This window comes from Orcinus orca, chromosome 5, assembly GCF_937001465.1.
Source record: "Orcinus orca chromosome 5, mOrcOrc1.1, whole genome shotgun sequence".
Taxonomy (NCBI): Eukaryota; Metazoa; Chordata; class Mammalia; order Artiodactyla; family Delphinidae; genus Orcinus; species Orcinus orca.
The window spans coordinates 63,029,288-63,045,186 of NC_064563.1; the positions used below are offsets into that span (position 1 = coordinate 63,029,288).

A 15,899-nucleotide genomic window follows, 5' to 3' on the forward strand; every position below is an offset into this window, starting at 1 on the left:
AGCCCGCGTGTCTGGAGCCTGTGCTCCGCAACGGGAGAGGCCACAACAGTGAGAGGCCCGTGTAGCGCAGAAAAAAAGATAAATGGGGATGCAAAATACTCTAACATGGTTAAGGTGCAGGGTGGGAGGGCGGGTATGGAATGGGGACATAATAAGAAAGGTTGGAGACAGATGATAGGGATTAGGCTGGAAAGGTAGAGGTTAAGGCCAAATGGTGAAGAATTCAATTTTTCAATTGCCATGTTAAAGAGGGTCAGCTTTTAAGCAACATGGAATAAAGATTTTAGAGCTGGGGAATAAAAAGATCATATGTGGTTTTCACGGGTGATTCTGATGGCAATATGTTAACTGAATTGGAGGGAGAAGGAAAATTTACCCTAAAATATATTTCTTCCAATTCTTCTGAAATAGGGTCCCATCAAACAACTAATCCCAGGAGACTGGGTCAGGGGAGAGTATGTGTTCTAAAATCAGTAAGGTTTAGAAATGCTGCATGTAATATTGTACATATTAGCATATTAAATCAATATATATCTGAGATTTACTGCATTTTAAAAAACATTTTAAATTTGTTTAATCTAGTATTCCCATCTATATAACAATTAACATTCTATAATTGTAACATTCCATCTATCTACTATGTTCATTCAATCTTAGGAGGTCAAAACTTCCTAAGTTTATATGTGTCAAATGATTATTCTAGAATTTCTTGCCTTATATTAATTTTTCTACCACTTAATCAGATGTTTTAATTCCTACTTCAGCGTTCACATTTTTTAACAGGGCAATCTATTCACAGTTAAGTTTTCATACAGGTGATGCCACAGAAATCAGAAATACCACAAATTGAGAGCCAGCTGTTAAACACTTAGAAGCATCCCACTACCTATGGAACAATTTCTTGTTTCCCTTCCTAGTCTTTTTCAATACATACAGCCAGGAAATGTCACCCCATAAATAAGGAACCACTGAGGATATGACCAGAGAGCTACAAGCTGTGGATTCCGCCAAATCAGCAGGCTGAGTCAATTTAGCTGCAGGGTTGTATGAGAATTTGATTATGGATCTGCAGTCTTAGATCTGACACATTTGATTTACACAGAGGAAGCAGTCAGGACTTGATGCTTGAAAGCAGTACGAAGCCAAGAAAGAGAAACCAACATCAGCATTAAGAAATAAGAGGAACTCATAGTTAACATTGGGTCTCCCAAGTCCCTCCTTAGGGAGGTGTAGGCCATTTTGTTGACAAAATGTTGATTACTTACAGAAGTTTAAAATAAAGAAATCACATTTTACATATAAGTTACATTTAACAAGTAAACCACATCCAGATATGGATGTGGTTCCAAACTCCCTGGGAGTTCCAAACTCCCAGTGACCTGAGCTGCTTGCCAATGCCTTTCCATGGAGTATATTCAGAATGGAAGTTCACCCATTTTCTCATCTGCCTTCTTTCCTCCTCAATTCCTTCTCCTTCCCAGCTTTCCATCATCTTCCCATTTTCACTCACTACTATTTTACCCCTTAATGATTTCCCAAAAAAGTTCTCCTAAATTACCTCTGAAAGTAGCAAAAGATAACACTAGGTCTGTGTTTAATCAGTGTGGTGTTCCTCCCCTTCTGAGCTTTCACCCCATCATGGGTACCTCAGTTTCAAAAGGGAAAATTTATTGCAGTCCTTCTTTTTTGGCTATCCATGAGGCTCCTTTCCCTACACCTTTGATTAGCACACAAATAGCACACATGCTAAATCCAAGGCACCTTGGACAACCATGTATAAGTCAGGGCATTGGTTTTACTGCAATAACATTATCTGTTGATCTTCTCTCGTCCCACATTTCAGAGATGTCAGGATCCAGTCTTCGGCATTATATCCATAAGTAAATAATCTTCATAAAATCTCATTTCTAAATGGATACAGGGTCAGCTTTGAAAAACATTTACCAAAACTACTGAATCCTGCTACAAAAGTGACTTTCAAATAACAGTGTGATTTACATTTGAAATGAATGAGTTAAATACAAAAGAGATAAATACAGCTGAACGTTGCAAGGACCAAACAACTACTTTACCAAGGCACAGTTATCAATGTCTCGATCTCTCTTCTGCATCTGTTCTATTGTGTTCTCCCACTGCTGAATGAGTTCTTGCCTTTCATTATGAATATTACGAAAATCTTGGGCTGCTTTATCCAATTCTAACTGTCAAATGAAGACCAAATAGTATTTCTGTGAATTTAAGTGCTTTTTAAACATCACTTTGACAACTAAGAAATAAAAGTCTTTACTATAGGGAGGGTGGGAGGGAGGGAGACGCAAGAGGGAAGAGATATGGGAACATATGTATATGTATAACTGATTCACTTTGTTATAAAGCAGAAACTAACACACCATTGTAAAGCAATTATACCCCAATAAAGATGTTAAAAAATAAATAAATAAAAACAAAACAAAACAAAAATCTTTACTAAACCAACCTGTGCACTTAGAGTCTCTGTGAGTTCATTGTCAAGTACCTTTCTTCTCTGATTACATTCCACAGTCAGTCTTTCTAATTGAAGGGTCAGTGCCTATGATGTAATTACATGCAAAAATATTCATAATTATCATTTTATTAACATAAAAGCTGTTAGCATATCTCACATTAAGTATTATATTATACATATACATATTATATTATACATATTTATTTGACATCTAAAATAACTACAAAATAATATATATATTCTTTATCTTCTAGACCCATAGTGCTGCAATGATAACCCAATTGTTTCTAAAAAGACTTTTAATACTTTTTAAAGTAAGTTAGAAAAAAGATTAAACAATAATTTTCCATTTAAAATTATTTTAACTAACATATGTGGTATTAATCTATTAGAAAATAGCATGTTTCATGATACTAAAATATTACCAGATTTAATTACAAGTAGATTTTTAAGTAACGGCTAAAATAATATATTAAATAATCAATAGCACTATAGTCTCAAATCAGCAAAAACTATCTGTAACATTCAAACTATTACACAAAAGAAGTTAAAATACTTATACATAGTTCTAGTACAAAACTTTCTTTTCTGAAATGCTTTTGAGAAACCTTCTCAATCAGGATTCTTAACCGGGAGTCCAGAGATCCCTAAATGGACAAAGGGCTTCAGAGGATCTGTAAAACTTGCAGCAAAATTTTGTGGATATTTGAGTATAGTCATTTATCTAGAGACAGGATAATTGGCTTTATTAGACCCAAAATGTTTAAGAACTACTTTAAAATTATAAGTACAATTTAGATTAAATGGTTGATATATTACAGATTCAGAGAAAATCTAACACTACAATTTATAATATCTCACCCTAATTTTATTATCATCTTGTCGTGCATACTTCTGAAGAGTGAGGGCATCATTATCTTTATGAGCCGATTCTTCCAGCCATGCCTCCAGTGCTTGCTGGTCCCAGTTCATCTGACATTTCAAATCATCCAGTTTTTGAGTAGTTTTAAATATGTAATTCTAATTTCCAAAGAGATGGGGCATGGGGAAATTACAAAACATTATTTACTGTACAAATTAAAATAAAACATGGGCTTCCCTGCTGGCGCAGTGGTTGAGAGTCCACCTGCCGATGCAGGGTACACGGGTTTGTGCCCCGGTCCGGGAAGATCCCACATGCCGCGGAGCGGCTGGGCCCGTGAGCCATGGCCGCTGAGCCTGCGCATCCGGAGCCTGTGCTCCGCAACGGGAGAGGCCACAACAGTGAGAGGCCCGCGTACCACAAATAAATAAATAAATAACATATTACAGGACATATTTTAAAGGAAGAAAGAAATCCTGTCTCTGTCCCTGGCCAGATGTATATAAATGCCATATTTAATTGTATAACTATCATACTAATATTTTAATTATTCAGTTGTGAAATAGAGGGGAGATGATTATACAAAGTTGAGAACAGTGGTTGAGCCAAAGTTTGCTTAAAAAGGCTTCCGCGGGCTTCCCTGGTGGCGCAGTGGTTGGGGGTCCGCCTGCCGATGCAGGGGGCGCAGGTTCGTACCCAGCTCCAGGAGGATCCCGCGTGCCGCAGAGCGGCTGGGCCCGTGGGCCATGGCCGCTGGGCCTGCGCGTCGAGAGCCTGTGCTCCGCGGCGGGAGGGGCCACAGCAGTGAGAGGCCCGCTTACCGCAAAAAAAAAAAGGCTTCAGGGTAGCTCCCCTAGAGCAATCTCATTAGTCACTCCACCAAAACTACCCCAAGCTGATACACAACCTTAATAAAAATAATGTACTTGATATGCTAACTCAAGCCCAAGACAAGTCCCCTTCAGCCCCATTTCCAATCAGAGGTCTTTCCTCTAAAAGACCTCTTATATAGAAATTTTGGAAGCATGTCTAATTAAAATAAATATAGTAGTTAAGCAGATAAAAATATTTCTGTCAATGTATTCATTTAACAAATCTAGGTTCACAAGAAGAAAACAGATCAATATGCAAACACATACAAATTAATATGATATGTATGCATATGTATACATACATGTATGTATTTGGAAAGAGCTCCCAGCCAGGTAACTAAAAACTAAGAAAGAAAAAAATAGGTTACAGTAGTTTAATATTAGAATCACCAGCTGATAATATGAAAAGTAAAAATTTTAACTGAAAAATGAAATTCAAAATTACAAGTGACTTTTTTAATGTAGCTTTTAAAAATGTAGCACTTATAAATTATGCCTAGTGTGGTATATAACAGGCAGCCAGCATGGTACTTCGCACATAGTAAGGCTTAATGACTATTTTGGTAAATGAATATTGAGAAAATAAATGTAACATTCTATCACTGTTGATTCAAATTACAGCTCCACGTGAGTTTCATTGTCCAAAAAATGACGTAAGTGAATGTCAGGAAACTAAAGAATGCCTTTGCCGTATGGAAAAAAAAAAAAAAAGTTTATTTGGTGAGGGAAGAAGGAACAATAGCACACAATTTTAAGTAACATTTCAACACATACTTCCTTATCACTTTTCTTTTCCCGTATTGAAGTTATCTCATTTTCCAGTCGTTGCATTTCTTCCTTCACTCGTCCCAGTTCTCTTTCAGCAATCATCTTAAAATGTTCTTCACTTTCAATCTCATGCTCCCTGGCTTTGCAAAGAGACTACAGAATAATATACAAGACAGAAAGACTTTTTAAATTTTAATATTATAAAATATTCATAATAATCCACTAGACAGAAAATAACAAAGTTCCCACAAAATGCTTAGATCAAGTACTATTAATTCCACTTCTCAGAAACCTACACCACATTAGACTTTGTGATTCCGTGTAGTCGGTGTTGCTTACTAGTTGTAAGAAGTCAGTTCATGGAATGTGCTAGGAAAAAATGTTGTCAGCAGTTTTCAGTTTTTATGTTGGTCTAAGGAAACTGCTGAAAACCAAAATTTATATACTAAGACTTTTAAAAGATATAATTCATTTATTTAAAAATAAAAAATGAAACTAATTAAAAATACTTAGGAAATGGTATGTTTATAAGAATTGATCACATATTCTAATTAACAGAGATAATTTTAAAGTAATTATGTAAACAGTGATGGTTATAAATATGCCCTAGAGTATATTAATATACAATGATGACTTTGTGTTAAGTTTTACTTAATAAAATCGTATTTGTTGACTACTGATCTTGTAAGGCTTCAAAGTTATCACCATATGTATTATTTTTACATTATTAAGGCTGTTAGTGTTGAAGGAAGTTTACTGTCTTTTGTCTCTATTGTCCTACTTAATTGAGGTTTGGCTATAATGAAATACACCTACAGAAAATCTCTGTTTCTCAATTCCCCAACTCAGTGGTTTAACAACTTGAAGAAAAGATGTTGTTCCAAACTGCTTATTAGTTACTAAATCACAACAGGATACAAAAATCTTGAGATTGTTTTTAAAAGTTCATTAAATTTATAACTTTCTAATAAGACTTGTAAAAACCCATAAAACAGTTACTTACCTATATTAAGTATAAATTAGTATTAAAAACATGACTTTTTTCATTTTTAAGAATTACATACTTCTTCAAAGGAAAGTTGATGCATTTTTTGAAATATTGTTTCAGATGGAAGTTAGTAAACTCTCCAATGCTGATTTACAGAGCTTTCTGATTTCCTGGGCATCATCAGGGAAAGAGATTCTACACATGAATAGATGGTCCATAAAACAGATGTTTACTTAATTAATCACTCTAAGTTTTAATTTTTATTATTTGTGTTAATATTTCTAAAATGCGTTGTACTGTTCCCAGTTACCTTAGTTTCCTGAATATAATTTAACTTTTCTATTACCTCAGAATCGTCATTATAAAATTCAATTCTTAAACTATGCTAAAATACCGTCGTGTCCTAAGGGCTACTGAAGTGTGTGGACTATTTACCTCCACTCAAAATGGCTCCAGGGGGTTGTGCTGAAAAATTTAAAAGTAGACAGAAACTCTATTATGTGTTTTATTAGGTCTGCTTCCACTTAACGCCATAGTTTCTCACTGCCATCACTGTATCCTTCTCATATAATCAGCTGACTAATATATCAGACTGTTTGAATGAGGATTTCTGTTTTCAAATGAACTAATTATTCCTTGAATTTGGTGGCAGTAGAGTTCCTAAAAGTCTTTTTTCTACCTACTTTCAGGATCAAGGTTATGTTCATAATTATTGAGTTATATGAAGTTTCCTATAATATCTCTAAAATCAAATCATAGATGTAAATGCAATGTGAAATGTTCCATGACTACACATGATATAATCAATGTGAATTTCAACATTATTGTACCTGGGTAAATAAGAACTCTTGCTTAACATTTTTGAAGTGAGAAGTCATAGCATTAATTCGATCTTCATAGTCACGTAGCTGATCTTGAAAGCTTGACCTTTCATTCCGCAGCTTTGACAACTGTAAATAATAAATTCTATGATTAACCAAAGTCCTACTAAGTTTTTACCATATTAAAAGGATCTAAAATCAAAAGAAAATTAAATCCTCATTTACTTCACTTCTTGCAATATCCATTTAAACTTCTAAAATCTACTAATCTTTTAAATATTATAAAATAGCTCTGTGGGAAAATTAGCACTATATTAAAAGAGAATAGAAATCTCTCTCAGATTTACAGCGTTAGCAGGTCCACTGCTAAAATGCACTTTAATAAGATTCTATTCTGTAATTAAACCACAAGATAGCTAAAGTAGACAGAGCATAGCAACAAGATGTAACAAAAACACACAGCATGGAACATAAATTTGAAAAGTAGCTGTACACGCAGCATAATAGCTCATCCCTGAACTCCTATTCAAAACCAACAAACTTAGGCTAAGCTTAACAGAACAGAACAACTAACTCTCACATGCTTAAAACCTGTTTCTTAATAAATTTTGTGTGTCTTTTGAATAAGAACCCTGAGTAGAAACAAAACATTGTAAATGCAAGCAAACAAACCTTTAGGAAATTATAACACACATTCTCAGGACCACTAGAGTATGTCACCCCCTCGAAGCAGTATAAAACTCAACAACAAAAAATATGCTTCCTTAGTGTTTGGAGCTGTGGTTCCGCATGTTGGGGCTACAACCCAGGAGGTACACAACACCATCCACTAAAACGCAGAAGAAATATTTGAATTTTTAACGAAGGAAGAAAGAAAATAAATACTAATTTACTCATTTGTTATGTCCTATATTTTATTAAACTTACTAAGTACAGTTGACCCTTGAACAACCTGGGTTTGAACTGTGGTTTCACTTATATGGGGATTTTTTTTCAATAAATATAGTACCTATATTTTCATTTTACAGATCTTTAAGTGTGGGGAAAAGTTTGTGTTTGCTTAGAGATCACAATATGGGGAATCAAAAGAACTAAGGTTTGATTCCTGATTCTATCCAAACTGTTTCAGCTTCCTGACCTTGGGTGAATCATTTATCAATTCCCTGTTTTTGAGACAGAGATAACAGTACTCAAATTTTCCACTGCCGGGGGCAGGGGGGCAGGTAGCACCCCCTAACCCTCACACTGTTCAAGGTCAACTGCAATAATAAATATGTATTTTTTGCTGTTTATTTCATTAATTTAAGTTTTTATTTTAATTCCCTTTTTTTTACTTTATTGTTCTTTTTCTTTGGTTTGTTTTGTTTTTGCGGTATGCGGGCCTCTCACTGCCATGGCCTCTCCCGTTGCAGAGCACAGGCTCTGGACGCGCAGGCTCAGCGGCCATGGCTTTCGGGCCCAGCTGCTCCGCGGCATGTGGGATCCTCCCGGACCAGGGCATGAACCCGTGCCCCCCGCATCGGCAGGTGGACTCTCAACCACTGCGCCACCAGGGAAGCCCTATTGTTCTTTTTTAAAACTTATTAAGAGGAGTTCTTAGTTTCTTTACTTTTTGTCTTACTGATTTTTATGACCTAAATATTTGTCACCCCCAAATTCATATATTGAAACCCTAATCCCCAATGTGATATTATCTGGAGGTGGAGCCCTTGGGAGGTAAGTAGGTTTAAACTATGACATGAGGGTAGGACCCTCATGATGGGATTAGTGTCCTTAGAAGAAGAGGAAGAGAGACCAGAGCTCACTCTCTCTCTTAGCCATGTGAGAACAGAGCCAGAAGGCAGCCATCTACAAGCCAGAAAGAGGGCTCTCATAGGTACTCAGCTGTGATGGCACCCTGATCCTGACTTCTAGCCTTCATAACTGTGAGAAATAAACGTCTGTTTTTTAAGTCACTCAGTCTATGTTGCTCTGGTGTAGTAACCCAGGCTAAGACACTGATCTAAAATAAAGGCAGTTAAGGCTATAAGTTTTCTCTAAGATTTTTGCCGTTTCCCGTGGGTGTGGGTATGAAGCAGTCCCCTTTTACTGTTCTCTAAAAGGTGATTTTTTTCCTTTCAATTTCTCTTTGATATAAAGCTACCCAGAAATATATTTCTGAGAAACTCACCTAAGTATCAATATTTAAGATGGGTCTCTTAGTCAGCTCAGGCTGCCATAACAAAATATCATAGACTGGGTGGCTAAAACATGGAAATTTATTTCTCACAGTTCTGGAGGCTAGGAGGTCCAAAATCAAGGTGCCAGACAATTCCGTTCCAGTGAAATTTCTCTTCCTGACTTGCAGATGGCTGCCTTCTCAGAGTCCTCATATGACAGAAAGAGCCCTGGTCTCTCTTCCTCTTCTCATAAGGACAGTAATCCCATGCTCTCCCTTCCCCGCCATCATGACCTCATGTAAACCTAATTACCTCCCAAAGGCCCCACCTCTAAATACCATCACACGGTGGGGGGGGAGGCGTTTGCGGTGGGTGGGTAGGGCTTCAACATATGAATGGGGCAGGGGTGGGGGGGGTGGGGAAGGCACGCAAGTATTCAGTTCCTAACAATGGCAGATAATTTTTTTAATTGTTTATTATAAATTCTATTGGCTTATGATCAGAAAATGTGACCTAAAAATTTTCCATCACTCATTTTTAAATTGTTATAAAATATATATAACATAAAATTTACCATTTTAACCCTTTCTCAGTGTCCAATTAAGTACAGTGGCATTATGTATATCCACGTGTTGTGCAACCATCACCACCATCAATTTCCAGAAATCTTTTATCTTCCCAAACTGAAACTCTGTACCCATTAAATACCAACTCCCCATTCCCCTTACCCCCAGCCCCTGGAAATCACCATTCTACTTTGTGTCTCTACAAATTTGCCTACTCTAGGTAATCTCATATAAGTGGAACCATACAGTATGTCCTTTTGTGTCCAGCTTATTTCCCTTAGCCTACTGTATTTAAGGTTGATCACTCATTTTCAGGTTTTTGTTCTGGTCTAGTACATAATCTACCTTTGTGAATGCTTTATGAACATATTCTACTTAAGGGATATATGTTCTCTATGTTCTTATTTTTGTTGTATTAGTCATATCTTTTATATCTTTATTTTTGTCTATTAGAGTTGTCTAATTCTGAGGAAGTAAATATTGAAGTATCTCACTACATATTTTTGTCAAGGCCTACTTGCATTTATAAAAGCTTTTACTTTTACATATTTAGCTGTTGTGTTGTTTGGTGCTTTATCACTTTTATTTTCTTCATCAATTATGATTTTTATCATTGCATAATGAACCCAGAGCAAAAGCATCTGCTTTTTAAATGAAAGCATAATGATTAACTCACCACAACTTGATAATTCCTTCCCCATAGAGTTCCCAAACAACATTTTATTGCCTCTTTCTTCAATATAAAAGGACATGCAAGGACCACCAGATATATATTGAAAACTTACATAATGTGAGGGACATCAAGATAAACAAACAAAAAGATCCCAAAGAAAACAGATAATTCAGGACACAAAAGACAAGAACTAAACACACACACACAGACACATACACACTCAGAGATTGTAAATGATAATGTACTCCTAAAACACGACCATGTGATACAAAAAAGCAATAAGCAAATAACCTGAAAATTAAAAATATGATTGATACAGTTGCCAAAATTAAAATTTCTATGTAAAGATGAAATAAAACCCTAAAAGCTTCCAGAGATTAAAAAAGTAAGCTACAAAGAAATGAAAATCATTTTAATATCAGATTACTCACCAACAACACTGCTGGAAGATAATAGGGCAATACTTTCCAGATTCTGTGGAAAAATTATTTTTATTCTAGGATCTTCTACCCAGCCAAATGACCATCATATGTGAAGATAATCACAGTGTTTACCTCCCATAGACCCTTCTTAGGGAGACACAAGAAAGTATTTCATTAAAATAAGAGAATAATAATCTGAGAAAAAAGAAGCTATGTGATGTAGGAAATAGAGCATCAACCCAGTAAAGGAAAGGGAATTCTCAAGTTAACAGCTGGGAAATAGGTCTGTGGGAAAATAGTCCATACTGGGAAACACAGGACTCCAGGAGGAAGGAGTAGGGGGAGAGAGAAAGTATCTTGAAGATCTGATACTACGATTTAAGGACTATAAATGTAAAGTTGGCAATGCAAGGAACCAGACTGGCAGCCAGGGATGTGAGGAATTGAAAGCACAGTACTGTGGGTCCTTCTTGAAACCCACACATGGATAGTACCCAACCAGTCAAAAGATGAATCAAAGTGAAAAATTCAAAAAAAGGTAAACATAGTAAAAGTGGCTGCATGAACAACCATTAAATCATTTTAAATATAAGACTAAACACTTGCAGTAAATTAAGGGCACTGAATAGAATGAAAATAAAATAAACCTTGATATTATAAAAATAATAAAACCACTATTTTTAATGGGGAAAAGAAGGTGGCAGGAAGGGTAAGAGAGCTAATTTCTTCATTTCAAAGATGAGAAATGAAAGATCAGGGAGTCAACCCATACTGTCTACAAATGAAGCAAAGAAGTTTTTTAAAAACAATTAATTTAACCATTTAGTTTTTCTTAATGTTAAAGAAATCTTTAGCAACCATTATCTCTTATAACCAAGTAATACTCACTGAAATTCAACAATTCCGTTCATTTTCTCCTTTTAAACACAAATAAAATTAAATTTAAATTTCTATGTTAAAAGCAGCACATGTAATAGGATCCCAGTTTTATAATACTCCTGTCTTTTCTATCTGTATACCTGTAGACCATGATGTCTGGGATATTTGTTTAAAGCCATGATAGCCACTTCTACGGTCAACAGTCAGTACTTTGGGGAGGGAATATCTTGAATTTTTTATTTTATACCCTTCTCTTCTGTTTGAATATCTTAAACTTTCAAGAGTTGCTTTTTTAATATTGGAGTTTATTCAGGTGAAGTGATTATGGCCCTCATTATTCTTTTTATTGCTCTTTAATATTTTTTTAAATAGCTAATACAAGTAATATGTATATAAAGTCCTGTGAGACAAATATTATGGCAATAATACCAAAAACTAACGTTTGAATGGAACTTAACCTATATTAAAGTCCTTAGAGCTGTGTAACAACCCTGTGAGATAATTATTTTACTAATCTCCAGTTTACAGAAGAAGAAATGGACTCAGTGCTCGTAAGCAGGATCAGAACCCAAGACTGAATACTTATTATTAGTCCTCAGTACTCAGTGCTAGATCTCTTATATTTCCTAATGCTGCCCTTCACTTAAAACAAAAAACAAAATCTGAAGCCATCTACATTAGATATAAGTAAATAAGTCAGAAGAGTTTGAAAAACATATTTTCAAAAAACAAAGTGGAGGATTTTCATTTTCATTTCTCAGAGGAACCTTCTCTTCCATTCTCTAAAGTAGTGTAAACATCATCGGTCTTCTTGGACCCTCTTCCACACAACACATTGCCATGTGATGGAACTTTAGACTGACTGCTAACTGATTTTCAAAGTTTCCTGAGCTGGTTGCAATTTTATTTTTAACAACTACCATGCACTGTTGCAAGCTGGTGTAAAATACTCCTTACAAAAATATTTTATATATTTCTGTGACAACTTAATCCTCACTTTGAAAAGCTGTAAATTGCACATTATACGTACTTACTAGAACATCCCTCTTAAAAACATTTCTTCGAGTCACTTTAAACATCATAGGCAGTAACTCAAAAAGAAATGTCAACCATAACATGTTTTGTTTACAAACATCCGCAAATAACTGTCGCTACGCAAACCTCAGAAGTCCCTTTGCAAACTGCGCTCAATTCTGAGGAAGGAAAAGGCGGGCGCGAGAACCAGCCTTTCCTCTACTGCTCAGGAGGCTAGAAATGAGTGCAAGGGGTGGAAGAGGAGGAGGGAGTAAAGTTTCAAGCTTTATAGTTGTGAATATCTATTATAGTTTCAGTTTGATTGATTGATTGATTGATTGATTGATTTTAATGCTTTAGCAAGTACCGAAAAGGGCTAGCAGGTGAGGGAAGAAGGAGATGCTGCCGGAGAGAGGTAGACCGAGAAGAGATGGGATTAGGGAAAGAACGGAGAGAAATAAAAGGGTTGGGGTATTTCTGCCAACTAGAAAACGTCCCCCAACAGACCCCTTCTTCCCCCGCCTTCTTCACCTGATCCTTACCAGATCTTCCAGTAACTTGTTCTCCTCGTTCGCCACCGGGATGGCAAACCCTTCCTCCCAATTCAGCTCCGCCAGGAATTCACTACTCATGATGACAAACAGATAGGGGACCTCAGAAAAGGTGCAGAGGTAAGATCCACCTTCTCGTATCGCCCGTGAGCGGCACCTGAGGCAACCCAAGGAACTCGCAAAGCTCCGGGGTAGTTGCTACTGGAGCTCTAGCAACCGTTTCGCGCCCTTAGTTACCAAACAGGAAGCGCCCAGGCAAATCTTCCGGTTGAGAACTCCTTCCCAGGATCCAGTGCAACTTTTTCTTCTTGGGCACCCAGCGAAGCGAATCAACTTACTCCTCCAGAGGTTCCTTGGGATTGCCAGGTACCGGCATAACAGTCCTTCAATGTGCGGCTCCGGTTAGCCCCTTCGGCGCTCCCGGGAGGCATAGAATCGGTGGCGCCTGCAGTCTCCAGGGGACCACAGGGCACCGGACCTGCGTTGCGCTACGCAGCTGCGATCGCGGGCGGAAGATGAGCGCTAACGAAAAGAATAAACCTAGCTTTTCTTTCAAGTGGCGTTTGTTGAGTTTCATTAGTAGATGAAATCTTGTAGGCTGAAGTAGACAGGTATTTTGAAGCACAATTCACTCCCTAGAATCATTGCTGGATGTTTTGATCTTCGTCTGTTTTAACTTCTGGTCTCCCACCCAATGGTCTTCTGCCCGGTTGCAGAGTCCTAGTTGACCGCAGTCGTGAACTGCCCCGAGATGGCAAACCTGCAGCGCAGAGTTCCCACACCTTTATTTCCTTTTTTTTTTTTTTTTGGCTAGGCAGCATGTGGGATCTTAGTTCCCCCACCGGGGATCAAACCCGTGCCCCCTGCAATGGAAGCGCAGTGTCTTAACCACTGGACCGCCAGGGAAGTCCCTATTTTCTTTACATTTTCATTTGTTAGCATTTACACATCTTTAATTCCACACAGAAACCTATATTTCTTCCTAAACTCGAAAAAGTCTAACCGCTTTAGACTGGCAAGCACTTTACCAATTCACTCATTTGAATTAACTGCTTGGCACCGGTAGGAGTTTGAGTTTATGACCCGTGTTTTATGTACCCGCTTCTCAGAACTGGAAAGCACAAAACAGTGAACTAACCTAATTCTTTCATTTCCTAGATAAATGAAGTGAAGCTCCCTGAGGTGAAGTGGGTAAAGTAAGCAGGACCTAAACTAGGAAACAGGTCTCAAATTATGCTGTCTGCAATGAGGGGTGTTGTTGGCTGGAATACTCTACCACTTCCTTGTGAGGACCAATTAATTTTGCTTATCCAATAGTCAAATATATGTAGCTTCTTTTGCCCTTTTCAATTTTATTTTACCTGTTCATTGTTAACCTTTTTTATTATAAAAAGTTTAAATATATGTAAGAATAGAGAGCAGGGTATAATGAACCCCTATATACTCATCACCATGACTTAACATTCTTTCTTTTTTTTTTTTTTTTGCCATATTAGTTTCATCTGGATCTTTTGCTGAAGCATTTTAAAGTAAATCACAAACATAACATGTCACCCATAACTACTGGAGCATGTATCACTAATGTTTTACGTTTTATAACATAAACACTATCATTATCACATCTGACAAAATTAACAGTATCAAAATAACTCTTCATGATCAGTATCTTTTCATATTCATATTTCCTCAAATGTCTTGAAAATGTCTTTTTTTACCCTTGGTTTGTCGCTATACTTTTGAAATCTTTTGTAGCTTTGTCTCTTTGTGCTTACATGGTTTTCCATATATTTAGCATTATGGACTTAGAGATAGTGTCTTCAAAGTCTAGAGTTAGCAAGGCATTTTATTCTCCAGTTCTACAATGCCTAAATTTCCAAGGTGGTTAAGAGAAAGAGAGCTTGTAGAGGGAATGTTGACCTATATGGAATAATGGACTTTTACAGCTTAAATAACCTTAATAGAGATCATCTTTTATTTTATAATAGTTTAGTCAACACTACTAATGCAAATGTTAATATCCAGCATATATTAAGATGACATATTGTTATTTATATTTAAAAATTGTTATGGCAATGTCCCTTGTTTAATGATTATTTTAAAATGTGAATATTGAGGCAGCTGCCTTCGCCTGTGCCAATCTGTTGATCCACCCCTCTCAGTGTCAGCTGTAGCTGCCAAATGTATGACTGCAGCTGTCTTTGCTGGGTACTTCTGTAGGCCCCAAGGACATAAGAACTTTGGCAGCCAAATCCCTGCAAAGAATCCCATTTCCCATATCTCAAGGCTTCTATTTCCTGAATTTCAGGATAATGATTATACAATGTTGAATTTTGGACAAAATGTCCATGCATCCTCTAAATTCTACCTTTCTGCCTTTAAACAATATCCCTGCTTCTCCCCCTCATCACCACAGTATTCCTATCATCCATTTCCTCCCACTTTTACAATTCTACAGCTTCCAGATTCTAACCCTATCATTATTCATTCAGATTTAGAAATAAAGCCCAAAGTTTTACAAGCCTTGTCACTAACCATGAAATAATCAATTTAATCCCCAAATGCTAAGGTAGATGTTACCCTTTTACTATCTCATTCTCAAATAGATAACTTCATCCAGATCAGGTTGTTAAGGCTAAAATATGAAGAGATTTGGGGTTTTGCAAAAATAACATGATCTTTGTTTTATAAGAAAGAAAAATACATATATGTATGAAGTAAAAGGAAAAGATATCCTCAGCTCCATGCCAATCTCATTCTCAAAAGTTTGCCCCATTTTGGTGTTTATCCTACCGGCATTTTTTTTTTTTTTTTGTGGTACGCGGGCCTCTCACTGTTGTGG

At 36.6% G+C, this 15,899-nt stretch overlaps 1 protein-coding gene and 1 long non-coding RNA gene across 4 annotated transcripts in view; one reads left to right on the top strand and one right to left on the bottom strand.

Annotated features, from left to right (window-relative positions):
- CCDC39 (coiled-coil domain containing 39) overlaps positions 1–13,287 on the bottom strand; it is a 46,228-nt gene extending 32,941 nt beyond the window's left edge. The window contains exons 1-6 of the mRNA XM_004278393.3: positions 13,052–13,287; positions 6,806–6,925; positions 4,994–5,140; positions 3,347–3,505; positions 2,477–2,569; positions 2,073–2,201 (exon numbers count right to left, since the gene is read on the bottom strand). Coding sequence (XP_004278441.1) covers positions 2,073–2,201; positions 2,477–2,569; positions 3,347–3,505; positions 4,994–5,140; positions 6,806–6,925; positions 13,052–13,141 — 738 coding nt within the window. The 5' untranslated portion in view covers positions 13,142–13,287. The remainder of the gene's footprint in view (positions 1–2,072; positions 2,202–2,476; positions 2,570–3,346; positions 3,506–4,993; positions 5,141–6,805; positions 6,926–13,051) is intronic.
- A 9-nt stretch (positions 13,288–13,296) lies between these two features.
- The window catches only part of LOC117196049 (uncharacterized), a 30,507-nt gene continuing 27,904 nt past the window's right edge, over positions 13,297–15,899 (top strand). For 2 of the 3 annotated variants that reach the window (XR_007477713.1, XR_007477712.1), the window contains exons 1-2: positions 13,298–13,426; positions 14,219–14,345. This is a non-coding gene — a long non-coding RNA (uncharacterized LOC117196049). Of the gene's footprint in view, positions 13,427–14,218; positions 14,346–15,899 lie in introns of all 3 variants that reach the window. The other variant, XR_007477711.1, reaches the window with a different exon arrangement.